The sequence below is a fragment of the Lithobates pipiens genome, unplaced genomic scaffold, assembly GCF_037356315.1.
Source record: "Lithobates pipiens isolate NorthernLeopardFrog02 unplaced genomic scaffold, aLitPip1_a1.2 Scaffold_16, whole genome shotgun sequence".
In the NCBI taxonomy this organism is placed as follows: Eukaryota; Metazoa; Chordata; class Amphibia; order Anura; family Ranidae; genus Lithobates; species Lithobates pipiens.
Window position 1 is genome coordinate 576,059,346 of NW_027507748.1, and position 26,817 is coordinate 576,086,162.

At 45.2% G+C, this 26,817-nt stretch overlaps 1 protein-coding gene across 1 annotated transcript in view; it reads left to right on the top strand.

Annotated features, from left to right (window-relative positions):
• TESPA1 (thymocyte expressed, positive selection associated 1) overlaps positions 1-26,817 on the top strand; it is an 89,116-nt gene that overhangs the window by 43,118 nt on the left and 19,181 nt on the right. Inside the window, exon 5 of the mRNA XM_077483771.1 lies at positions 25,100-25,153. Coding sequence (XP_077339897.1) covers positions 25,100-25,153 — 54 coding nt within the window. The remainder of the gene's footprint in view (positions 1-25,099; positions 25,154-26,817) is intronic.

The following is a 26,817-nucleotide window of genomic DNA, read 5'->3' on the forward strand; positions in this document are numbered from 1 at the left end:
ATTGAATATAGACAAATTGGTCAGTACACCCTTTACAGCTGCCTCTCTCTCTCTCTCTCTCTCTCTCTCTCTCTCTCTATATCTATATATATATATATATATATATATATATATATATATATATTATCTATATATATATATATATATATATATATATATAGGATTTTAATATCAGGCATTGTTGCCTTTAAGTAGCTATATTAGATATTCTATTAGATAGGTAGGTGATGGGCTGATTTTTTTTATCTTCTTGATGTGTTTATTATACTGTTTACTTTTTTAAAGGTTGTATGCCCTCCAGTATGATTTGTACCTATAGGTAAGCCTAGAATAAGGCTTACCTGTAAGTACTGTAAATATCTCCTAAACGTGCGCCGTTTAGGAGATATTTACTGTATACTGCACCGATGATGTCATCGGAGCATGCGCTCTGAAGGAGTGGCCACCTGTGCCGTTTCTTCAGGAGCGTGTGCCGTGACCACATATGCGGGAGTGACGTCACACAGCTCCAGTCAGTCACACAGCAGGAATCAGTGGCCCCGGAAGGAAGATTGGCGAAGATGGATGTGGCCTGCAGTGGGGACGACACAGGCTTTGTTTGCAGCTAAGTGTTACATAATGTGCTAGTATGCCATGCATACTGACACATTATGCATTTACTTTGCAGGAAAGAAAAAAAAGGGGGGAAGACCCCCCTAAGTTTACTTCCTCTTATTCCACTTTTTATTATAATCACTTTAAGTGATAGTAATAAAAAGTTGCTTTTATGTTCTGTTTATCTGGCTGTAACCAACATGCACAAGTTTAGTTGAAAATATATATACTATATGAATATATATATATATATATATATATATATATATATATATATATATATATATATATATATATATATACTATATTAGTAAAAGTATCGGGACGCCTAGCTTTACACACAGAGGAATTTTAATGACATCCCAGTCTTAGTCAGTAGGGTTCAATCTTGAGCTGGCCCACCCTTCGCAGCTATAACAGCTTCAACTCTTCTGGGAAGGCTGTCCACAATGTTTAGGAGTGTGTCTATGGGAATGTTTGACCATTTGTCCAGAAGCGCATTTGTGAGGTCAGGCAATGATGTTGGAGGGAAGGCCTGGCTCGCAGTCTGCACTCTAATTCATCCCAAAGGTGTTTTATTGGGTTGAGGTCAGCACTCTGTGCAGGCCAGTCAAGTTCCTCCACTCCAAACTCATTTATCCATTCAGACATGTAGCTGTGGTACGGCCCCACCCCCTCTCTTTCCTGATGGCTGAGGCACTCGTGCACATAACTGGATAGAGATGGGTCTCAGGTAAGTATTAGGGGGGCTGAGGGAGGCTGCTGCACACAGAAGGCTTTTTATCTTAATGTATAGAATGCATTAAGATAAGACATCTTCTGCCTTTACAACCTTTACAACCAAATATGTTAGCTGATGACACATAAAATCTGATTACCTGCACACCGTAGCTCATAGTACCATGGGAGTGATGCATGCAAAGGGTATGACTAGAAACTGACAGATGGGAACTTGCTAGCTATGGGCAAAAATAGATTTTTATAATAGTCCCTCTAGTACTCATCAGTTAAACCAATCATATTATGATCAGTGAATATAATGTATGTCAATATCAGTGTATATGATATACAGTATCTCACAAAAGTCAGTGCACCCCTCACATTTTTGTAAATATTTTAATATATCTTTTCATGTGGCAACACTGAAGAAATGACACTTTGCTACAATGTAAAGTAGTGAGTGTACAGCTTGTATAACAGTGTAAATTTGCTGTAACTCAACACACAGCCATTAATGTCTAAACCAATGGCAACAAAAGTGAGTGCACACCTAAGAGAAAATGTTAAAATTGGGCCCAAAGTGTCAATATTTTGTGTGACCACCATTATTTTCCAGCACTGTCTTAACCCTCTTGAGCATGGAGTTCACCTGAGCTTCACAGGCTGCCAGTCCTCTTCCACTCCTCCATGATGACATCAAGGAGCTGGTGGATGTTAGAGACCTTGCGCTCCTCCACTTTCCAGTTGAGGATGCCCCACAGATGCTCAACAGGGTTTAGGTCTGGAGACATGCTTGGCCAATCCATCTCCTTTACCCTCAGCTTCTTTAGCAAGGCAGTGGTCATCTTGGAGGTGTGTTTGTGGTCGTTATCATGTTGGAATACTGCCCTGCGGCCCATTCTCCGAAGGGAGGGGATCATGCTTTGCCCCAGTATGTCATAGTACATGTTGCCATTAATGGTTCCCTCAATGAACTTTTGCTCCCCAGTGCCAGCAGCACTCATGCAGCCCCAGGCCATGACACTCTCACCACCATGCTTGACTGTAGGCAAGACACACTTGTACTCCTCCTCACCTGGTTGCCACCACACACGTTTGACACCATCTAAACCAAATAAGTTTATCTTGGTCTCATCAGACAACAGGATTTGGTTCCAGTAATCCATGTCCTTAGTCTGCTTGTATTCAGCAAACTGTTTGCAGGCTTTCTTGTGCATCATCTTTAGAATAGGCTTCCTTCTGGGATGATAGCCATGCAGACCAATTTGATTGAGTTTGCGGCGTATGGCCTGAGCACTGACAGACTGACCCCCACCCCTTCAACCTCTGCAGCAATGCTGGCAGCATTCATAGGTCTATTTCCCAAAGACATGTTCTGGATATGACGCTGAGCAAGTGCACTCAACTTCTTTGGTTGACCATGGCAAGGCCTGTTCTGAGTGGAACCTGTCCTGTTAAAGCGCTGTATAGTCTTGGCCACAATGCTGCAGCTCAGTTTCAGCATCTTGGCAATCTTCTTATAGCCTACACCATCTTTATGTAGAGCAACAATTCTTTATTTCAGATCCTCCGAGAGTTCCTTGCCATGAGGTGCCATATTGAACTTCCAGTGACCAGTATGAGACAGTGAGAGCGATAACACCAAATTTAACACACCCACTCCCCATTCACACCTGAAACCTTGTAACACTAACATATAACATGACACCAGGGAGGGAAAATGGCTAATTGGGCGCAATTTGTGCATTTTCATTTAGGGGTGTATTCACTTTTGTTGTCTAGCGGTTTAGACATTCATGGCTGTATGTTGAGTTATTTTGAGGGAACAGCAAATTTACACTGTTATACAAGCCGCACACTCACTACTTTACATTGTAGCAAAGTGTAATTTCTTCAGTGTTGTCAGATGAAAAGATAGAATAAAATATTTACAAAAATGTGAGGGGTGTACTCACTTTTGTGAGATACTGTATGTCAGTATGATCCCTAAAACAAGATCGTTTAGACCGATGGTTGCGAAAAACATAAAGTCAAAATAGGAAATCCTATTCATTTCTAGATACTGAAATCATAGATAAAACCCTCTTGATGAAATGCTCTTATCTTCAGCTCTGAGTTGCCATTATCTGACCATTTTCTTCTACAGAAAATCCTGCAAATTACAGTTGAACTGTGAATTTTGCAGAAGCATGTCTCTGCTATTAGAAGTGTAGATGAAGATGAGAGAAGGGAAGCATGTGCTATAATGGTACTAATCAGGAAGGGTAGATGTCCAAATAATAACTGGTACAAGTTTAGTTTAAACTACAAAAAACCTAGATATATAAAGAAGTCTGATGATTTGTACTTGTGGTATTTATTGCAGATAAAGATGTACACAATAAGATACTTTAACTGCTTGCCAACCAGCCGGCGCCATTTTACAGCTGCAGGTCGGCACGATCCCGCAAACTGTCGTAGCTATGGGATCGGGATAGCAGGCGAGTGTATGCCTGCTGCACAGCGGTAGTGCCGATGCTCGTGGCTGATGGTCACTATGACCACCTGCCACGAGCGACTGTGAGCAGGAGACACAGAACAGGGACGAGTGTGTGTAAACAGTTAACCCCTTGATCGCCCCCTAGTGTTAACCCCTTCACCGCCAGTGTCATTTTTACAGTAATCAATGCATTTATTTTAGCACTGATCGCTGTATAAATGCCAATGGTCCCAAAAATGTGTCAAAATTGTCCAATGTGTCTGCCATAATGTCACAGTCACGATAAAAATCGCAGATCGCCGCCATTACTAATAAAAATTAGAATCACCTCCCAGGGAGCACAGTTAACCCCTTGATCGCCTCCTAGTGTTAACCCCTTCCAATGCGTCTGCCATAATGTCACAGTCACGATCGCAGATCGGTGCCATTACTACTAATAAAAAAATGCTATAAATCTATCCCCTATTTTGTAGATGCTATAACTTTTGCACAAACCAATCAATATACGCTTATTGCGATTATTTTTACCAAAAATATGTAGAAAAATACGTATCAGCCTAAACTGAGAAAAAATAGCTTTTTTTTAAAAAAAAATTGGGATATTTATTATAGCAAAAAGTACAAAACATTGTTTTTTTTTTTCAAAATTTACGCTCTTTTATTGTTTATAGCGCAAAAAATAAAAAACTGCAGAGATGATCAAATACATCAAATGAAAGTTCTATTTGTGAGAAAAAAAGGACGTAAATTTTGTTTGGGTACAGAGCTGTACGACCGCACAATTATCAGTTAAAGAGACACAGTGCCGAATCACAAAAAATGGCCTGGTCATTGAGCAGCCAAATCTTCCGGGGCTGAAGTGGTTAATGTGTATATACTGCTAAACTTTTTTTCTATACATTTTGAATACAGGAGGAAGTATTAGAGCTCTATCATGTTTTGATTGCTACCTGTATGCTGGTTAGTTAGATCTGCCCTTTCTGTTTGTCTGCCTGACCATTGACCCCAAGACAGAAAGTGAGTGTAAATTTCCCAATGGGATGCACTTTCAGAGACAACTGTCTAAGGCCCCATTCACACCTCAGCGTTTTGTAGCTTGAAGCTACAAAGCACTGGAGAAGAAAAAAAACAATTATTCTCTATGGAGATGGTTCACATCTCCACTCCAAAGCGCCTGAAGCCAAACGCCTGAAGCTCCAAAAAGTTCTGGAGTTTATTTTGTAGCTCAAGTCGGGCAGATTTGGGCGTTTTTATGCTTTCTACGTTGGTGAACTTTTGACCTGTACAAAATTGCAGCAAAATTGCAGCAAAAATCACTGTAAAAATTGCTGCAAATTCGTGCAACTTTCTGCCTGAAAACGATACGCTCAGGTGTGAATGCAGCCTAAGCAGAGAGTTCATGTACAATGTAGAGATTTCCTCTCACTTCCTGTTGCTTCTCCAGGACAGGAAGTAAAAAGAAATCTCCCCAGCAGGAGACATAGACAGCAAAATGTAAACTGACACTTGGTCTAATCATTCTATACTCAACGCAAACTGAAATATGTCTTGGTCATGTCCTGCTTCCATCCCTCCTTCACCTTTTGCCCTCTGCAGCTGAATCCAGCTAAAGCCATTTTACTGAGGATCCCTACCCCCCTCCAGAATATTTCTCCCTTTCCCATCCCTTGAGGGTAGGGATCAATGGGCTTCTTGAGGGTAGGGACCAATGTGAGTGTGCAATGTACAGGGATAGGGACAATTTTAGACACTCACTCAGGTTGAACTGGATGGACTGGTGTCTTTATTCAACCTTACTAACTATTTAACTATCCCTTTCATTTTTTTACCCTATCGTTTGTCTGGTCCCCTATTTTTTTGTCCTGAACGAGCATGCTCCTCCACTCATATAACCACATATGACTATGTTTGTTTGGTTGCATGGCACCTTTAATTTTCTATATATTATTTTTTATACAGTATATTAAACCTAAAACCAAAATGTAATATATTGCAGCTCAACAATCATAGGATGTGGTGGCTGCATTCGTTTTCTTTTCCTAGCCTTTTCCTAGCCTAGCCAGCCTATACTGCACAATGAAACTTTATGAACTTTTTATAGACTTAAATTAGTTATTGTTTATTGTTATCATGATTATATTATTGCACTGTGATAATGATGTGTTAGCATTGGGTAGCGCTCTTATATTTTGATTTTCACAAATGTATGCTATCTTGTATAATATTGTGTGATGTACCCCACCCTTGTATTCTTGTTATTAGTAAATTATGAAACTTAAATAAGAAAAAAAAAGAGTCGGGTGCGAATCAGGTCAGAATTTTTGCCTGAATTCACACCTGAATTGGAACCAAAAGTCAAAAGTTTAAAGTCAGCAGCTACAAATAATACAGCTGCTGACTTTTAAAATATGGACACTTTGTCTAGGTTGCCCACGATGTCAGCACCCGAAGCCGATATGTCTTTTGCGCTCTCGGGTGGAGGCCTCGCCATCTTCGGTAAGAGAATCAGAAAGTGAAGCCTTGCGGCTTCACAGCGTAGTTGCCTATTGCTCATGCGCGAGCTGTGCTGCGCGATTCCACTGGTCCCTGTTGTCTTCTGGGACCTGTGTGTCTCCAAGAAGACAGTGGGGGAGGCGGAGGAGACGCCGGATATAGCCTAGATATCCGCGGATACTGCAGCTATCTATGCCCGGAAGTGGGAGCAATTACCTGGATTATACAGGTATCTGCTCCCCATTCCCCCCTGAAAGATGCCAAATGCAACACCGGAGGGAGGGAGAATTCCGAAAAGCGGAAGTTCCATTGGCTGCCACTGAGCTGTGTGAACCGGCTCTATTGAGAGCGGATCACACTCTACTGTCATGCGAATTGGATGTGGAGAAACCTGCATCCAAGTTGCATATGTGTGAACCCGACCATAAAGTGGAACTTTACTCTCTCAGTCAACATTGACTATTTTTAATCCTTGTGCTGCTGGCATTAGTAAATAGGTAGGAAAGTGTATCATATATACTTGTTTTAAACTTTATTTACATTCTTTAGTCACTTGGTGGTTTTCGGGTCAAGACAAATGATGTCATACATCTCAGGAGTCTTCAGGAAGAGAAGAGGGGTTTTCTCAAATAAGCGCATTTTTCCTGCCCAAGCTAAGGGCAGATGGATTCCAGCAAGTATCATAAATCATCAGCCCTTACCCAAATGGTCACAGCAAGAAATACTACACTGTAAAAAATATTGTGGTGGGTCTACTCAAAAAAGTTGAGGCAACTATTTGCACCAGCTTTTTAAGTACTGTCAGCTAAACTTATTTTGTGTTTTAAGTTTGCAACATATACCTTAACTTATCTGGAGCTATATTTTTAAGTAAAGCCAACTCAATTTTTCCAGTTTATAGACCATCGGTTTAAGTAAAGCCAACTCAATTTTTCCAGTTTATAGACCATCGGTTTAAGTAAAGCCTACTCAATTTTTCCTTTTTCTAGAAAACTTTAAGTTAGAAACACATACATTTACTTATTTATTTCAAGTACTTATAGCTAGTGATGGACGAACTTCCGACGGGACGTTTCGCGAACGCGAAACGCGAACGGGCACAAACGTTCGCGAAAACGACCGTTCGCCGCGGGCTCCATTGACTTCAATGGGAGGCGAATTTCGCAAACCTTTAGGTCGAATTTGCGGCCACGGGGTAATTATTAGGGGGTAGCACGTAGTCCCACCACCTGGACAATAGCATAATACATGTATGAGGTGAATTTGGGATCGATAACTACAAGCATTTTTTTTTTATTTGGGAAATTGTTCTGACAATTCAGGACTATGGAGCTAATGAAGGCAATGGAGGAGAGGGAAGGTCAGGGACCAGGGTAGGCAAACAAGAGGGTGCTGGAGATACAGAGCACTGACAGCAGCACCGTAATACAGAGCACTGACATCAGCACCGTGACATACAGCGCTGACAGCAGCTCCGTGACATACAGCGCTGACAGCAGCTCCGTGACATACAGCGCTGACAGCAGCTCCGTGACATACAGCGCTGACAGCAGCTCCGTGACATACAGCGCTGACAGCAGCTCCGTGACATACAGCGCTGACAGCAGCACCGTGACATACAGCGCTGACAGCAGCTCCGTGACATACAGCGCTGACAGCAGCTCCGTGACATACAGCGCTGACAGCAGCACCGTGACATACAGCGCTGACAGCAGCTCCGTGACATACAGCGCTGACAGCAGCTCCGTGACATACAGCGCTGACAGCAGCTCCGTGACATACAGCACTGACAGCAGCTCCGTGACATACAGCGCTGACAGCAGCTCCGTGACATACAGCGCTGACAGCAGCACCGTGACATACAGCGCTGACAGCAGCTCCGTGACATACAGCGCTGACAGCAGCTCCGTGACATACAGCGCTGACAGCAGCTCCGTGACATACAGCGCTGACAGCAGCTCCGTGACATACAGCGCTGACAGCAGCTCCGTGACATACAGCGCTGACAGCAGCACCGTGACATACAGCGCTGACAGCAGCTCCGTGACATACAGCGCTGACAGCAGCTCCGTGACATACAGCGCTGACAGCAGCTCCGTGACATACAGCGCTGACAGCAGCTCCGTGACATACAGCGCTGACAGCAGCTCCGTGACATACAGCGCTGACAGCAGCTCCGTGACATACAGCGCTGACAGCAGCACCGTAAGCAGCCCCAGGAGGAAGTCAGCACAGCACAGGGATGGTGTGATCCCCTCATAATAAGAACCCCCAGGAGGAAGTCAGCACAGCACAGGGATGGTGTGATCCCCTCATAATAAGAACCCCCAGGAGGAAGTCAGCACAGCACAGGGATGGTGTGATCCCCTCATAATAAGAACCCCCAGGAGGAAGTCAGCACAGCACAGGGATGGTGGGAGCCCCTCATAATAAGAACACCCAGGAGGAAGTCAGCACAGCACAGGGATGGTGGGAACCCCTCATAATAAGCAGCCCCAGTAGAAATATGACACCGCTCAACCTCTTCAAAGAGGAGGGTAGGGGCATATAGTACGGTGTGCTTTTTTGGGTCAGGGAAGTGAGCCAAATGAATTAAGAAGGTCTGTGTGCTTGATTCCAAAAATTGTTTATAGACATATACATGGTCTACTGATCACATGTGTTGAATTCCTCCGAGATCCATGCCTCATTCATTTTTAGAAATGTGAGGTAGTTAACACTGTGGTGAGCTAGGCGAGTACGCTTATCGGTCACAATCCCCCCTGCTGCGCTGAACGTCCTTTCGGACAGGACACTGGATGAGGGGCAAGCCAACAGTTCGATTGCAAATTGGGCAAGCTCTGGCCAGAGGTCAAGCCTGCCCACCCAGTAGTCTAGGGGTTCATCACTCCTCAGAGCGTCCACATCGGCCGTTAACCCAATGTAGTCGGACACCTGACGGTCTAGGCGTTCCCTGATGCTGGATCCGGATGACACCTGTCGATGGGTCGGCTGAAAGAATGACCTCATATCCGAAGTCACCAACACATCTTCAAACCGGCCTCTTCTTGCAGGCGCTGTTGGATTGGTACCCGCAAATCCTTCTCTGGGAGTGGGAATTGCTCCTCTGCCAGCGCACGCAAAAGCAGAATGCAGCATTTCTCGAAGCAAGGCCTGGAAGTGCTGCATTCTGACAGCCCTCTGCGACGGCGGTAACATTTCCGCCATTTTGTGTTTGTACCGGGGGTCTAAGTACGTTGCCACCCAGTACTGGTCCTTGACCCTCATGCTTTTTATACGGGGGTCCCTATTAAAACACTGGAGCATGAAGGCCCCCATTTGCACTAAAGTGGAAGCGGTGTGGTGGCCTGGCTCCTGCTCATCATCCAGGATAATGTCGTCCTCTTCATTCTCCTCTCCCCATCCTCGCACAACAGGGATCCCAGAAAGGTTTAAAGCATGCTCTTCTTGCTCCTGCTCATCCGCCCCGGCACCATCCTCCTCTGACTCCTCATCAGACTCCTGTTGTTGACTTGTCTCAGATAGAGTAGCCCCCCCTGGGAATTCATCCAGCATTGCGACTTCCTCATCTTCCCGCTCCTGCTCCTCCACAGCCTGATCAATGACACGACGCAATGCACGCTCCAGAAAGAAGGCATAAGGTACCATGTCACTGATGGCGCCATGGCTGCGACTGACCAGTTTGGTGATCTCCTCAAATGGCCGCAGAAGTCTGCATGTGTCGCGCATGAGCAGCCACTGGCGCGGTGAAAAAAAACCCAGCTCCCCAGAACCGTTTCTTTCGCAGAGTTCATACAGGTAGACGTTAACTGCACGTTTCTGCTGGAGCAGCCTATCAAGCATATAGAAGGTTGAGTTCCATCGCGTCGGGCAATCGCAAATAAGACGTCTGACCGGCAGATGGTGTCGCCGCTGAATGTCAGCAAGGCGAGCCATGGCCGTGTAAGATCTTCTGAAATGGGCCGAGATTTTCCTTGCCTGCCGCAAGATGTCCTGGACCCCAGGGTATTTGACAAGGAATCGCTGCACGACCAAGTTTAAGACGTGTGCCATGCACGGCACGTGCGTGATTTTGCCCTGTTTCAATGCGCTAAGCAGATTGGCACCGTTGTCACACACCACTTTACCAACTGTCAAATTGAGCGGTGTTAGCCACTCATCTGCCTGTGAACGCAAAGCTGAAAGGAGTGCCGGGCCAGTGTGGCTCTTTGCTTCCAGGCACAACAGACGCAGCACGGCATGGCAACGTCTCACCTGGCATGTGGAATAGGTTCTGGGGAGCTTGGGCGGTGCAGTGGAAGAGACGCTAGCAGCGGAAAAGGAGGAGGCAGCTGAGGAGGAGAGGGAGGAGGATGGAGTAGGAGGAGGAGAAGAAGAGTCAGGCCTGCATGCAATCCGTGGCGGTAAAACCAAATCTACACGGGTGCCACGGGTTACATGCTTGACGGCCGTCAGAAGGTTCACCCAGTGGGCAGTAAAACTGATATACCTTCCCTGCCCGTGTTTGCTAGACCACGTGTCTGTGGTCAGATGTATCTTGGCACCGACACTGTGTGCCAGAGATACATTCACTTGCCGCTGAACATGGCCATATAGCTCTGGGATGCCCTTCTCTGAGAAATACTTCCTTCCTGGGACCTTCCATTGTGGTGTTCCAATGGCCACAAATTTGCGAAAGGCCTCCGAGTCCACCAGTTTATATGGCAGTAGTTGGCGGGCTATGAGTTCTGACAAGCCAGCCGCCAACCGTTGGGCAAGAGGGTTATCCGGCGTCATCATTTTTTTACGCTCAAACATTAGGCCCACGGAAGCCTGCCTTTTTGCAGAAAAATGTGAGCTTGGCGTGATGGAAGGTGGAGTGGAGGACAATTGTGAGGAGAGAGGAGAAGGAGAAGTAGAAGACGAGGCTGGACGGTGAGAGCCTGCAGTGTGGCTTTGTGTGTTCCGTTGCTCCCACTGGGCTCGGTGATGGCTGCTCATGTGCCTTCTTAAGGCGGTCGTCCCTAGGTGAGTATTGGGCTTACCGCGACTAACGCGTTGACTGCAAAGATTGCAGATGGCAACGCTATTGTCAGCAGCGGACACGTTAAAAAAAGCCCACACTGCGGAGCCATGTGCCGGTGTCCTGGGAGCGCCAGATGTGACCGTACATGGTCGATGACTCGCTCCTGATACATTTGCAGTCTGCTTTGTCCCTGCTGTGCAATGTAAGTCATTGCTGCTTCTCCTCCCTATCTGCTGGTCCATATCTCCCTCTGAACTCCCCTCCTCTTCCTCTCTTGTGGGCACCCACGTGACATCACTAGACACGTCATCATCAACGTCACCTTCCCCACCGCTATAAGTAGAGTAGGCAGCAACACCGGGGACCAACCTCCTCCTTGGGCTGATCTGGGTACTGGCGTCAGACTGCTGAGTAGCGCTTGTTGCTACCTCCTCTTCCTGATCCAATACCAAGAGTGGCTGCGCATCAGAAATGTCCTCTTGATATGGATCGGAAAATAATTCCAGTGACTCAAGCGGAAGGTATGTGGTGGTGGTGGTGGTGGTCGTGTTGTTGGTGGTAGTGTCTTTGGGGGTGCACATAGCAGAGAGTGAAGAAGAGGGTGCAGATCGAGAGGATGAGGAGGGTGCAGAAGAGTAAGGCTGAGCGAGCCACTCAACCAAGTCTGGTGCATCCTTTAAAGTAATTGAACGCACCTTCTGCAACTTCCCACTTTGGCTCAAGGCTGTTGCTCCTGCCCTACCCCTACCACCCCTGCGGAAGGGCCTGCCTCTTCCTCTGCCTGTCATTTTTTAAATCACCCTGTGACAAAACTCTTAGTCCCTATACCGCTGAAGGACTGCTGCAGTATAGGGCAGCGGTCAGCAGTAGTGCACGTCAACCCTATGTATTGTGGACCGATAGCGGTCCTTACAGAACAGCAGACTGTACTGCACTCAGGCCTATGTACCGTAGCACCCTATACCAAGTTACCAGTCCTTATAAGAACTTTTGTGGACCAAGCAGGTTGTGTGTTAGTGATTAGCAGACTGTACGTCAGTCCCTATACCAATGAAGGACTGCTGCAGTATAGGGCAGCGGTCAGCAGTGGTGCACGTCAACCCTATCTATTGTGGACCGATAGCGGTCCTTACAGAACAGCAGACTGTACCGCACTCAAGCCTATGTACCGTAGCACCCTATACCAAGTTACCAGTCCTTATAAGAACTTTTGTGGACCAAGCAGGTTGTGTATTAGTGTTTAGCAGACTGTACGTCAGTCCCTATACCGCTGAAGGACTGCTGCAGTATAGGGCAGCGGTCAGCAGTAGTGCACGGCAACCCTATGTATTGTGGACCGATAGCGGTCCTTACAGAACAGCAGACTGTAACGCACTCAGGCCTATGTACCGTAGCACCCTATACCAAGTTACCAGTCCTTATAAGAACTTTTGTGGACCAAGCAGGTTGTGTGTTAGTGATTAGCAGACTGTACGTCAGTCCCTATACCAATGAAGGACTGCTGCAGTATAGGGCAGCGGTCAGCAGTAGTGCACGGCAACCCTATGTATTGTGGACCGATAGCGGTCCTTACAGAACAGCAGACTGTACTGCACTCAGGCCTATGTACCGTAGCACCCTATACCAAGTTACCAGTCCTTATAAGAACTTTTGTGGAACAAGCAGGTTGTGTGTTAGTGATTAGCAGACTGTACGTCAGTCCCTATACCGCTGAAGGACTGCTGCAGTATAGGTGAGCGGTCAGCAGTGGTGCACGTCAACCCTATCTATTGTGGACCGATAGCGGTCCTTACAGAACAGCAGACTGTAACGCACTCAGGCCTATGTACCGTAGCACCCTATACCAAGTTACCAGTCCTTATAAGAACTTTTGTGGACCAAGCAGGTTGTGTGTTAGTGATTAGCAGACTGTACGTCAGTCCCTATACCAATGAAGGACTGCTGCAGTATAGGGCAGCGGTCAGCAGTAGTGCACGGCAACCCTATGTATTGTGGACCGATAGCGGTCCTTACAGAACAGCAGACTGTACTGCACTCAGGCCTATGTACCGTAGCACCCTATACCAAGTTACCAGTCCTTATAAGAACTTTTGTGGAACAAGCAGGTTGTGTGTTAGTGATTAGCAGACTGTACGTCAGTCCCTATACCGCTGAAGGACTGCTGCAGTATAGGTGAGCGGTCAGCAGTGGTGCACGTCAACCCTATCTATTGTGGACCGATAGCGGTCCTTACAGAACAGCAGACTGTAACGCACTCAGGCCTATGTACCGTAGCACCCTATACCAAGTTACCAGTCCTTATAAGAACTTTTGTGGACCAAGCAGGTTGTGTGTTAGTGATTAGCAGACTGTACGTCAGTCCCTATACCAATGAAGGACTGCTGCAGTATAGGGCAGCGGTCAGCAGTAGTGCACGGCAACCCTATGTATTGTGGACCGATAGCGGTCCTTACAGAACAGCAGACTGTAACGCACTCAGGCCTATGTACCGTAGCACCCTATACCAAGTTACCAGTCCTTATAAGAACTTTTGTGGACCAAGCAGGTTGTGTGTTAGTGATTAGCAGACTGTACGTCAGTCCCTATACCAATGAAGGACTGCTGCAGTATAGGGCAGCGGTCAGCAGTAGTGCACGGCAACCCTATGTATTGTGGACCGATAGCGGTCCTTACAGAACAGCAGACTGTAACGCACTCAGGCCTATGTACCGTAGCACCCTATACCAAGTTACCAGTCCTTATAAGAACTTTTGTGGACCAAGCAGGTTGTGTGTTAGTGATTAGCAGACTGTACGTCAGTCCCTATACCAATGAAGGACTGCTGCAGTATAGGGCAGCGGTCAGCAGTAGTGCACGGCAACCCTATGTATTGTGGACCGATAGCGGTCCTTACAGAACAGCAGACTGTACTGCACTCAGGCCTATGTACCGTAGCACCCTATACCAAGTTACCAGTCCTTATAAGAACTTTTGTGGACCAAGCAGGTTGTGTGTTAGTGATTAGCAGACTGTACGTCAGTCCCTATACCAATGAAGGACTGCTGCAGTATAGGGCAGCGGTCAGCAGTAGTGCACGGCAACCCTATGTATTGTGGACCGATAGCGGTCCTTACAGAACAGCAGACTGTAACGCACTCAGGCCTATGTACCGTAGCACCCTATACCAAGTTACCAGTCCTTATAAGAACTTTTGTGGACCAAGCAGGTTGTGTGTTAGTGATTAGCAGACTGTACGTCAGTCCCTATACCAATGAAGGACTGCTGCAGTATAGGGCAGCGGTCAGCAGTAGTGCACGGCAACCCTATGTATTGTGGACCGATAGCGGTCCTTACAGAACAGCAGACTGTAACGCACTCAGGCCTATGTACCGTAGCACCCTATACCAAGTTACCAGTCCTTATAAGAACTTTTGTGGACCAAGCAGGTTGTGTGTTAGTGATTAGCAGACTGTACGTCAGTCCCTATACCGCTGAAGGACTGCTGCAGTATAGGGCAGCGGTCAGCAGTAGTGCACGGCAACCCTATGTATTGTGGACCGATAGCGGTCCTTACAGAACAGCAGACTGTAACGCACTCAGGCCTATGTACCGTAGCACCCTATACCAAGTTACCAGTCCTTATAAGAACTTTTGTGGACCAAGCAGGTTGTGTGTTAGTGATTAGCAGACTGTACGTCAGTCCCTATACCAATGAAGGACTGCTGCAGTATAGGGCAGCGGTCAGCAGTAGTGCACGGCAACCCTATGTATTGTGGACCGATAGCGGTCCTTACAGAACAGCAGACTGTAACGCACTCAGGCCTATGTACCGTAGCACCCTATACCAAGTTACCAGTCCTTATAAGAACTTTTGTGGACCAAGCAGGTTGTGTGTTAGTGATTAGCAGACTGTACGTCAGTCCCTATACCAATGAAGGACTGCTGCAGTATAGGGCAGCGGTCAGCAGTAGTGCACGGCAACCCTATGTATTGTGGACCGATAGCGGTCCTTACAGAACAGCAGACTGTAACGCACTCAGGCCTATGTACCGTAGCACCCTATACCAAGTTACCAGTCCTTATAAGAACTTTTGTGGACCAAGCAGGTTGTGTGTTAGTGATTAGCAGACTGTACGTCAGTCCCTATACCAATGAAGGACTGCTGCAGTATAGGGCAGCGGTCAGCAGTAGTGCACGGCAACCCTATGTATTGTGGACCGATAGCGGTCCTTACAGAACAGCAGACTGTACTGCACTCAGGCCTATGTACCGTAGCACCCTATACCAAGTTACCAGTCCTTATAAGAACTTTTGTGGACCAAGCAGGTTGTGTGTTAGTGATTAGCAGACTGTACGTCAGTCCCTATACCAATGAAGGACTGCTGCAGTATAGGGCAGCGGTCAGCAGTAGTGCACGGCAACCCTATGTATTGTGGACCGATAGCGGTCCTTACAGAACAGCAGACTGTAACGCACTCAGGCCTATGTACCGTAGCACCCTATACCAAGTTACCAGTCCTTATAAGAACTTTTGTGGACCAAGCAGGTTGTGTGTTAGTGATTAGCAGACTGTACGTCAGTCCCTATACCAATGAAGGACTGCTGCAGTATAGGGCAGCGGTCAGCAGTAGTGCACGGCAACCCTATGTATTGTGGACCGATAGCGGTCCTTACAGAACAGCAGACTGTACTGCACTCAGGCCTATGTACCGTAGCACCCTATACCAAGTTACCAGTCCTTATAAGAACTTTTGTGGAACAAGCAGGTTGTGTGTTAGTGATTAGCAGACTGTACGTCAGTCCCTATACCGCTGAAGGACTGCTGCAGTATAGGTGAGCGGTCAGCAGTGGTGCACGTCAACCCTATCTATTGTGGACCGATAGCGGTCCTTACAGAACAGCAGACTGTAACGCACTCAGGCCTATGTACCGTAGCACCCTATACCAAGTTACCAGTCCTTATAAGAACTTTTGTGGACCAAGCAGGTTGTGTGTTAGTGATTAGCAGACTGTACGTCAGTCCCTATACCAATGAAGGACTGCTGCAGTATAGGGCAGCGGTCAGCAGTAGTGCACGGCAACCCTATGTATTGTGGACCGATAGCGGTCCTTACAGAACAGCAGACTGTAACGCACTCAGGCCTATGTACCGTAGCACCCTATACCAAGTTACCAGTCCTTATAAGAACTTTTGTGGACCAAGCAGGTTGTGTGTTAGTGATTAGCAGACTGTACGTCAGTCCCTATACCAATGAAGGACTGCTGCAGTATAGGGCAGCGGTCAGCAGTAGTGCACGGCAACCCTATGTATTGTGGACCGATAGCGGTCCTTACAGAACAGCAGACTGTAACGCACTCAGGCCTATGTACCGTAGCACCCTATACCAAGTTACCAGTCCTTATAAGAACTTTTGTGGACCAAGCAGGTTGTGTGTTAGTGATTAGCAGACTGTACGTCAGTCCCTATACCAATGAAGGACTGCTGCAGTATAGGGCAGCGGTCAGCAGTAGTGCACGGCAACCCTATGTATTGTGGACCGATAGCGGTCCTTACAGAACAGCAGACTGTACTGCACTCAGGCCTATGTACCGTAGCACCCTATACCAAGTTACCAGTCCTTATAAGAACTTTTGTGGACCAAGCAGGTTGTGTGTTAGTGATTAGCAGACTGTACGTCAGTCCCTATACCAATGAAGGACTGCTGCAGTATAGGGCAGCGGTCAGCAGTAGTGCACGGCAACCCTATGTATTGTGGACCGATAGCGGTCCTTACAGAACAGCAGACTGTAACGCACTCAGGCCTATGTACCGTAGCACCCTATACCAAGTTACCAGTCCTTATAAGAACTTTTGTGGACCAAGCAGGTTGTGTGTTAGTGATTAGCAGACTGTACGTCAGTCCCTATACCAATGAAGGACTGCTGCAGTATAGGGCAGCGGTCAGCAGTAGTGCACGGCAACCCTATGTATTGTGGACCGATAGCGGTCCTTACAGAACAGCAGACTGTAACGCACTCAGGCCTATGTACCGTAGCACCCTATACCAAGTTACCAGTCCTTATAAGAACTTTTGTGGACCAAGCAGGTTGTGTGTTAGTGATTAGCAGACTGTACGTCAGTCCCTATACCGCTGAAGGACTGCTGCAGTATAGGGCAGCGGTCAGCAGTAGTGCACGGCAACCCTATGTATTGTGGACCGATAGCGGTCCTTACAGAACAGCAGACTGTAACGCACTCAGGCCTATGTACCGTAGCACCCTATACCAAGTTACCAGTCCTTATAAGAACTTTTGTGGACCAAGCAGGTTGTGTGTTAGTGATTAGCAGACTGTACGTCAGTCCCTATACCAATGAAGGACTGCTGCAGTATAGGGCAGCGGTCAGCAGTAGTGCACGGCAACCCTATGTATTGTGGACCGATAGCGGTCCTTACAGAACAGCAGACTGTAACGCACTCAGGCCTATGTACCGTAGCACCCTATACCAAGTTACCAGTCCTTATAAGAACTTTTGTGGACCAAGCAGGTTGTGTGTTAGTGATTAGCAGACTGTACGTCAGTCCCTATACCAATGAAGGACTGCTGCAGTATAGGGCAGCGGTCAGCAGTAGTGCACGGCAACCCTATGTATTGTGGACCGATAGCGGTCCTTACAGAACAGCAGACTGTAACGCACTCAGGCCTATGTACCGTAGCACCCTATACCAAGTTACCAGTCCTTATAAGAACTTTTGTGGACCAAGCAGGTTGTGTGTTAGTGATTAGCAGACTGTACGTCAGTCCCTATACCAATGAAGGACTGCTGCAGTATAGGGCAGCGGTCAGCAGTAGTGCACGGCAACCCTATGTATTGTGGACCGATAGCGGTCCTTACAGAACAGCAGACTGTACTGCACTCAGGCCTATGTACCGTAGCACCCTATACCAAGTTACCAGTCCTTATAAGAACTTTTGTGGACCAAGCAGGTTGTGTGTTAGTGATTAGCAGACTGTACGTCAGTCCCTATACCAATGAAGGACTGCTGCAGTATAGGGCAGCGGTCAGCAGTAGTGCACGGCAACCCTATGTATTGTGGACCGATAGCGGTCCTTACAGAACAGCAGACTGTAACGCACTCAGGCCTATGTACCGTAGCACCCTATACCAAGTTACCAGTCCTTATAAGAACTTTTGTGGACCAAGCAGGTTGTGTGTTAGTGATTAGCAGACTGTACGTCAGTCCCTATACCAATGAAGGACTGCTGCAGTATAGGGCAGCGGTCAGCAGTAGTGCACGGCAACCCTATGTATTGTGGACCGATAGCGGTCCTTACAGAACAGCAGACTGTAACGCACTCAGGCCTATGTACCGTAGCACCCTATACCAAGTTACCAGTCCTTATAAGAACTTTTGTGGACCAAGCAGGTTGTGTGTTAGTGATTAGCAGACTGTACGTCAGTCCCTATACCAATGAAGGACTGCTGCAGTATAGGGCAGCGGTCAGCAGTAGTGCACGGCAACCCTATGTATTGTGGACCGATAGCGGTCCTTACAGAACAGCAGACTGTACTGCACTCAGGCCTATGTACCGTAGCACCCTATACCAAGTTACCAGTCCTTATAAGAACTTTTGTGGACCAAGCAGGTTGTGTGTTAGTGATTAGCAGACTGTACGTCAGTCCCTATACCAATGAAGGACTGCTGCAGTATAGGGCAGCGGTCAGCAGTAGTGCACGGCAACCCTATGTATTGTGGACCGATAGCGGTCCTTACAGAACAGCAGACTGTAACGCACTCAGGCCTATGTACCGTAGCACCCTATACCAAGTTACCAGTCCTTATAAGAACTTTTGTGGAACAAGCAGGTTGTGTGTTAGTGATTAGCAGACTGTACGTCAGTCCCTATACCGCTGAAGGACTGCTGCAGTATAGGTGAGCGGTCAGCAGTGGTGCACGTCAACCCTATCTATTGTGGACCGATAGTGGTCCTTACAGAACAGCAGACTGTACCGCACTCAAGCCTATGTACCGTAGCACCCTATACCAAGTTACCAGTCCTTATAAGAACTTTTGTGGACCAAGCAGGTTGTGTATTAGTGTTTAGCAGACTGTACGTCAGTCCCTATACCGCTGAAGGACTGCTGCAGTATAGGGCAGCGGTCAGCAGTAGTGCACGGCAACCCTATGTATTGTGGACCGATAGCGGTCCTTACAGAACAGCAGACTGTAACGCACTCAGGCCTATGTACCGTAGCACCCTATACCAAGTTACCAGTCCTTATAAGAACTTTTGTGGACCAAGCAGGTTGTGTGTTAGTGATTAGCAGACTGTACGTCAGTCCCTATACCAATGAAGGACTGCTGCAGTATAGGGCAGCGGTCAGCAGTAGTGCACGGCAACCCTATGTATTGTGGACCGATAGCGGTCCTTACAGAACAGCAGACTGTAACGCACTCAGGCCTATGTACCGTAGCACCCTATACCAAGTTACCAGTCCTTATAAGAACTTTTGTGGACCAAGCAGGTTGTGTGTTAGTGATTAGCAGACTGTACGTCAGTCCCTATACCAATGAAGGACTGCTGCAGTATAGGGCAGCGGTCAGCAGTAGTGCACGGCAACCCTATGTATTGTGGACCGATAGCGGTCCTTACAGAACAGCAGACTGTACTGCACTCAGGCCTATGTACCGTAGCACCCTATACCAAGTTACCAGTCCTTATAAGAACTTTTGTGGACCAAGCAGGTTGTGTATTAGTGTTTAGCAGACTGTGCGTCAGTCCCTATACCGCTGAAGGACTGCTGCAGTATAGGGCAGCGGTCAGCAGTAGTGCACGGCAACCCTATGTATTGTGGACCGATAGCGGTCCTTACAGAACAGCAGACTGTACCGCACCCAAGCCTATGTACCGTAGCACCCTAGACAGACCAAGTTACCAGTCCTGATAAAGAGCTTTGTGGAACAAGTGAGTTGTGAATGATTAGCAGACTGCAGCAGAAGGGCAGCAGTCAAGTATAATATTCTTTCTATATTTGGAAGAAAGAATATTATACGTGTACAAGCCTATTACCGTACCACTGATACCAGTCCTGAAAAGAACCTTTGTGGAACTAATAGTAACAGCAAGTCTTTAAAATTATCCTCACTGCCTGACACACTGCTTCCTGCCTGTCCCTATACAAATTGGCAAAAAAGAGTAGGCTGGAACGATTAGCTGGAACAGCTCTTTTGTGGACCTGATAGTAACAGCTAATGATGATGATGATGATGATGATGAAGAAAGACTAATCTGGCTGAGCTGTCCCTAAAATAGCAGCATACAGCGCTCTGTCCCTTTATCTAAACTGACAAAAGAAACTCAGGCTGCTGACCTAACACCTATACCAGTCCTGAAAAGAACTTTTGTGTACCAAATAGCTAGCGTTTTCTCTGTCCCTACTCCACACAGGATCCTTTCCCTACAGTGACAGAAGAAAGAATGTAAAATGGCCACCGGATCGGGTGTATTTATAGGTTAGGGGGAATGTCAAAGTGTCCATGAGCTGTCATGTCTCAATTGGTTGTCCTGTAACACATGATAAACGTGTCACGAAAGGTTAAAGTTCTTGTATACATTAAACACGTAAGTCCGCCGGGGCGAACGACGGAAAAAGGCGTTCGAACCCGCGGACGGCGAAAGTCGGAAATTCGCCGCGAAACGACCGCCGGGCGAACCGTTCGGCCATCACTACTTATAGCTCTGTCAATTTATGGCGTGCTTTACATATACATAATACATTCACATGAGTCCCTGTCCTCAAGGAGCTTTCAATCTAAGACCCCTAACTCACATTCATACACACACATATTAGGTCTAATATACACAGGAGCCAAATACCATACCAGCATGTCTTTGGAGTGTGGGAGGAAGCCTACACAGGAATAGGGTAGAGCATACAGGCAAGTAGTGTCATGGTCAGGATTTGAACAAGAAACCCCTTTTGCTGCTAGATGAAAGTGCTAACCACTACACCACTGTGCTGCCCTATTACTTAGTGACTTTGACTTTAGTTACTTAGTTTTAAATGATATTAACTTGTAACCTACTCAATTTTTTTTAGGTTGATAAAACTTATTTTCCAAATGTATTTGATATATGTTTGAAGGTTTTTATATAAAAATAATACAATAATATGTTTTATTTTTTAAAAGGAATAGTCACATGAAACAAGCTTCCAAAACAAATTAACATGTATTATTTATAAAGTGTTACAAATGTAATATTATTAAAGCAGCATCAAATGTAAACTTTAAAAAAAAGAAAAATAAATAAAATAAATGCCTCTTTCTCATCTAACAAATCAAAATGAAACACACACATGTATGTACAGTATATCTGTAAAGAACAAAGAATACAGCATGTATACATTTTTTTAAGCCTTGTAGGAAAGTAATTTGTACTTTAACCACTTCAGCACCAGAAGGATTTGCCTCCTTAATGACCATTTTGTGATACACCACTGCGTCGCTTTCACTGACAATTGTGCGATTGTGCGGTGCTGTACCCAAACAAAATTGACATCCTTTTTTTCCCACAAATAGAGCTTTTTTTTGGTGGTATTTGATCATCTCTGCGGTTTTTATTTTTTGCGCTATAAAAAAGACCGACAATATGGAAAAAAAAACATTTTTTTTACTTTTACATATATATTCATCAGTTTAGGTCGATATATATTCTTCTACATATTTTTTGGTAAAAAAAAAAAAATCACAACAGGCGTATATTGATTAGTTTGTGCAAAAGCTGTTGCGTCTACAAACTATGGGATAGATTTAAGGACTTTTTTTAAATTGTTTTTACTGGTAATGCCAGCAATCTGCGATTTTTAGCAGGACTGTGACATTGGGGCGGACAAATCTGACCCCAAACGACCAGTGACATTATTGGGGACCAGTGACAATATTATTTTGATCAGTGCTATAAAAATGCACTGATCAATGTGTAAATGACACTGGCAGGGAAGGGGTTAACACTAGGGGAGCGATCAAGGGGTTAAATGTGTTCCCTGGGTGTGTTATAACGGTAGGGGGGATGGGCTACCAGGGACATGGCAGAGATAGCTGTTCCTTATCATTGATGCCATCACTAATGTCATCTGGCAAAACGGCAAATTGCCTTGTTTACATGGGTGGATCCCCATTCTGCCCCTGTATACCACGTGGGCATGCTCCTGCAGCATGAGGCAGGTGCGCATTACCACTATCTCCTGTGCAAAGACTGACATACACCTGTGGTGGTTTGCGCAGGAGAGCCGACCTGTCTCAGTATAATGACGGTGGCTGGTCGGCAAAAGGTTAAAGTGTGAACTTTTGAAGATAGATTCACCACATCTACCCCTAAAAAGATCTTCTGAAAAAACTGCACTCCTGTAATCCATAGGAGAAGTACAGCCAAACGAGCTTTGGCTGTAGGTCTCCTTTAACCAGTTTAGTTCTTTGGGTGTACCTTTATTCAAAGTGATCTTGTAGAGCCAGCAACCGGCTGCAAAGTGAAAGTGATGCGGTTGCTTCATAGCTGCCGACCAATTTCACAGAACTGGCTGCCCGGTGCCCCCCCCCCATCCCACCTGTGGCCCGCCCTCCCCCAGTGGTTTCCGGGCTGTCCAGTGCTTACTGACACCCAGGAACACATCCGCTGGCTGGGGGAAAAGGACTGCAGTGAGACCGAGGCAAATCCATGCCTTGATCTCACCTGCAAACAATGAAACTGGAAGTGATCTCACACTTTCCTGGCCAGTACAGCCAGGGGACACCTCTAACCAAGACGATCTGTGCTTGGTTAGATTGTGTGAAGGGCAGGGGAGACACTGGGGTCCATTAGACCCCTAATGTCTCCAAAAAAGAGTACTTGTCATCTTCCCAGTGCTATCACATAGGGATTTATTAACCCCTCGTGATAGTGATCATGTAAAAGTATGTTTTAAAAAAAAAAGTACAAAAGAAGAAAATGATATAAAATTTAAAAAAAATTCAAATTCCCAAAACCCCATTGCCCTGCATACCAGTGCAAACGCAAGCCCATGGTGCATACCTGGTCACGCCACACATGTGACATATCGCCGTGAATGTTAGAGTGAGAATAATTCTAGCACAAGAGCCTAGTTGATGCTAAATTGATGAGCTATAACGCTTTTAAACCATCGCTATGGCAAAGTTTCTCAACTCCAGTCCTCGAGTACCCTCAACAGGTCATGTTTTCAGGCTTGCCATTATTTTGCACAGGTGATTTGATCAATCAGTTTCACTGCCTTAGTAATTACCACAGCCATTTCATCTGAGAGAAATCCTGAAAACATGATCTGTTAGGGCTACTGGAGGACTGGAGTTGAGAAACATTGGCCTATGGTGATTTTTGGGCATCATAGTTTTTGGCGATACCACGGGCACACACTATTTTAAAACATGAAATGTTAGGTATCTATTTACTTGATGCAACCTCATCTTTTATATTTTTGCCCAAAATGGGTATACTAGGATGTGATTTTGTATTAAAATTTATTTTATATTTATATTTTCTTCCAGAAAATGTGCATTTAAAAAACAGCAAATATCACATAAATCAAAAATTTGCAACTATCACTTTTATATTCTGCAGGGCCTCTGCTTTCAGAAAATATATAATGTTCTGGTGGTTTATGTAATTTTATTGCTTGGGCAAGGCTGAGCAGAAACATTTTTTGTTTAAATCCATGTATTACTCTTTTTTTGTGTATAGGCAATATTAATAAATCCTTTAGTGAACTGTTAAACAATCTTCAATGCTTGGTACTCAGAAACATAATTTTAGTGCCTTTATCAAAAGGACAAATTGAAGAATAAATTTTGCATATTTGATAGGTTTTAAAATAAAAGGGTGTTTGCCACAGTAAGTAGTAATTATTATAATATAGGATTTATATAGTGCCAACCATTTGCACAGCGCTTTATAATCTAAACTGACAGTACAGTTACAAAACAATAGACTAGAGGGTTAGCAGGGTCCTGCTCGTGAGAGCTTACAATCTAAAAGGAAGGGTTGAGTTATACCAAAAGGTAATAACTGCATGGGGATGAGTTGATGGACTGTAAAAGTTCAGTTGCTAGGTAAAGGCTGGATAGGCAGTTATAATCTGTCACATTTATACCTACTACTTTTTATGTAGTAGGATATATGTGTGAGCCTACTTTCACGCTGGGGCGGTGGGGTGCCAGCGGTAAAGCGCCACTAGTTTTAGCGGGGCTTTAGCGATGTTTAAGCGCTGTGCTTTGCCGCAGCTAGTGGGGTGCTTTTAACCCCCCAGAAGCAGTTAAAGAGGGGTAAAAAGCGCCAGAAAAGCACCACTGCCGAAGTGCTTTGCAGGCAATTCGTCAGCGCTGCCCATTGATTTGAATAGGCAGGGTGGTGCGGGAGTGATGTATACACCACTCCCACTCCACCCCAAAGAAGCTGCTTGCAGGCCTTTTTTCCCTTCCTGCAAGCGCACCACTCCAGTGTGTAAGTACTCTGGCTTTTACACTGGGGCTGCAGGGGAGGCAGTTTTCAGGCTCTTTACAGGTGAATCTTTTTAGTGCTCAAACACCTGAAAACTGCCCCAGTGTGAATGGGGTCTAAAATATAGACCACCAGTGAGAAACAGGCTTATTATTAAGGGTGCCAAATACTGGGAGACCCCATTAAAATTTTGCTGTGGGGCCCTGTGATTTGTGCTTTTTCCCACTGAAATCACAGATTACAAAATATACTTTAGAAATCTATTCTTACTTTGCTTATACTTATTGCCAAATTCCTATATCCTATAACATACCCTGAAATCATGTTGTTACTTGCAGGGATTATCAGCAAAGCAAATAGTCTGGATGATGACTTTTCTCTCGGAGCTGATGGTAAGTACAATGTAAATGTTTTATCCAAAAAATTATATCAACATAATTTGTAAAAGCGGAGACTGTTATTTTCCTTCATACAGTTGATTTACTGTCTGGTAATCCCATAGAAAAACCTACCCAAATGTCATTTTCATGTATCAATTTTCCTACAAAGTCAACTTGTAGGCAGCACAGTGTTACACAAATGTCAAACACCCCAGTTCCTGCACAGATACATGTAAATATATTTCAAAAAAATAATAGAACAAAGTGGGACTCAGAGGAGTACAAAAAATTGAAAGACAATATAATTATACAAAAATAAACACATTTTTATTTTCTAAAAAACTAAATTTGAGATACATTACAGTCTTAATGATTCAATTTGATTTCAGGGGTGTGCTAGTTCCCAGCTGGTTATTTTGCTTCGTCAGGGTCTTGAGGATAGCACAGATGTAAACGTCATGTGAATTCTACAAATAGAGTGTTGATGAATGTACCATATATCATATAATGTATTTATATGTAATATATATATATATATATATATATATATATATATATATATATATATATCCAAAAGTGTACCGAAATTTTTTACATAGAATTACTTAAATGCAAAAGGTCAAAATAGATAAAACCAAATAACTATGTAGCAAATAGTGTGCAAAATTTCTATGGCATGCCCTACAACTCACCAAAAAATACCACAAATGGAGAACGCCGGCTCAGTGGGACGGGTGAGGCCTGGGAGCCCATGGGAATACTTCTCGACACCTAAACGAGAAAAGAACTGAAAATGGGTCAAATAACGGTGAAGTGGTCCAATCCCTATATACTTATCAAAAAAAAAGGCTTCCCCCTGAGTGGGTGGGATTTTAAATGACCATCAACTCATGACCATCAATGTCCATCAAATGGACACAATAATATACAATTTTTATTCATAAATTACACAATGTACATAATATTACGAGGAAGTGCAAATGGGCTAAACAATGTCCTCCTGGTATATTAATAAATAAACAAACATATATACAGAACAAAATATGATTAAAACAATGCTTGTCCTATATCACCCACACCCGACGCGTTTCCAGTTGTTGATAATTCAGAGCCTTCATCAGGGGTGAACAAACTTGATGATATAGCAATCTAGTGAGGTGTAATTTCGAGGATCAAAATGCCTGCCATTTAGAAAAATATAAGTATGTCTGAAGAGTACTTCAAATACTATCGAGATGTCATCCAAGTACAGGATGTCCTGCAAATTACTTCCTGATCAGTTAGACGGATTCTATGGCAAGGGGGGGTTTTGTTTCTATGTGAGACATTAATTGGAACAAACAATGGCTATCTGGATGTTTCAAGTCCACCTTCATGTGTGTGTCAAGCTGAATTAGCATGTATATGACTTGCACCCAGGGTTGCCTTGTCCCATTCCCAGGAAATAAGCCCAAAAGGAAAACTGGAAGCTGTAGTCCAACCACAAATTACAAACGGCAAAGCAGTCCTCTATGTGCAGCTTATGGATGGCACTCCATACGCTGCACATAGAGGACTGCATAAATGCATTGTAGGGATCTCTTTCATTTAAAAATGTGGAGGTGATTGAAATCCCCTTGTCATGAGGGATACTGGAATATAGAGCCTCTACGTCAATAGATGCAAGAATGTTGTGA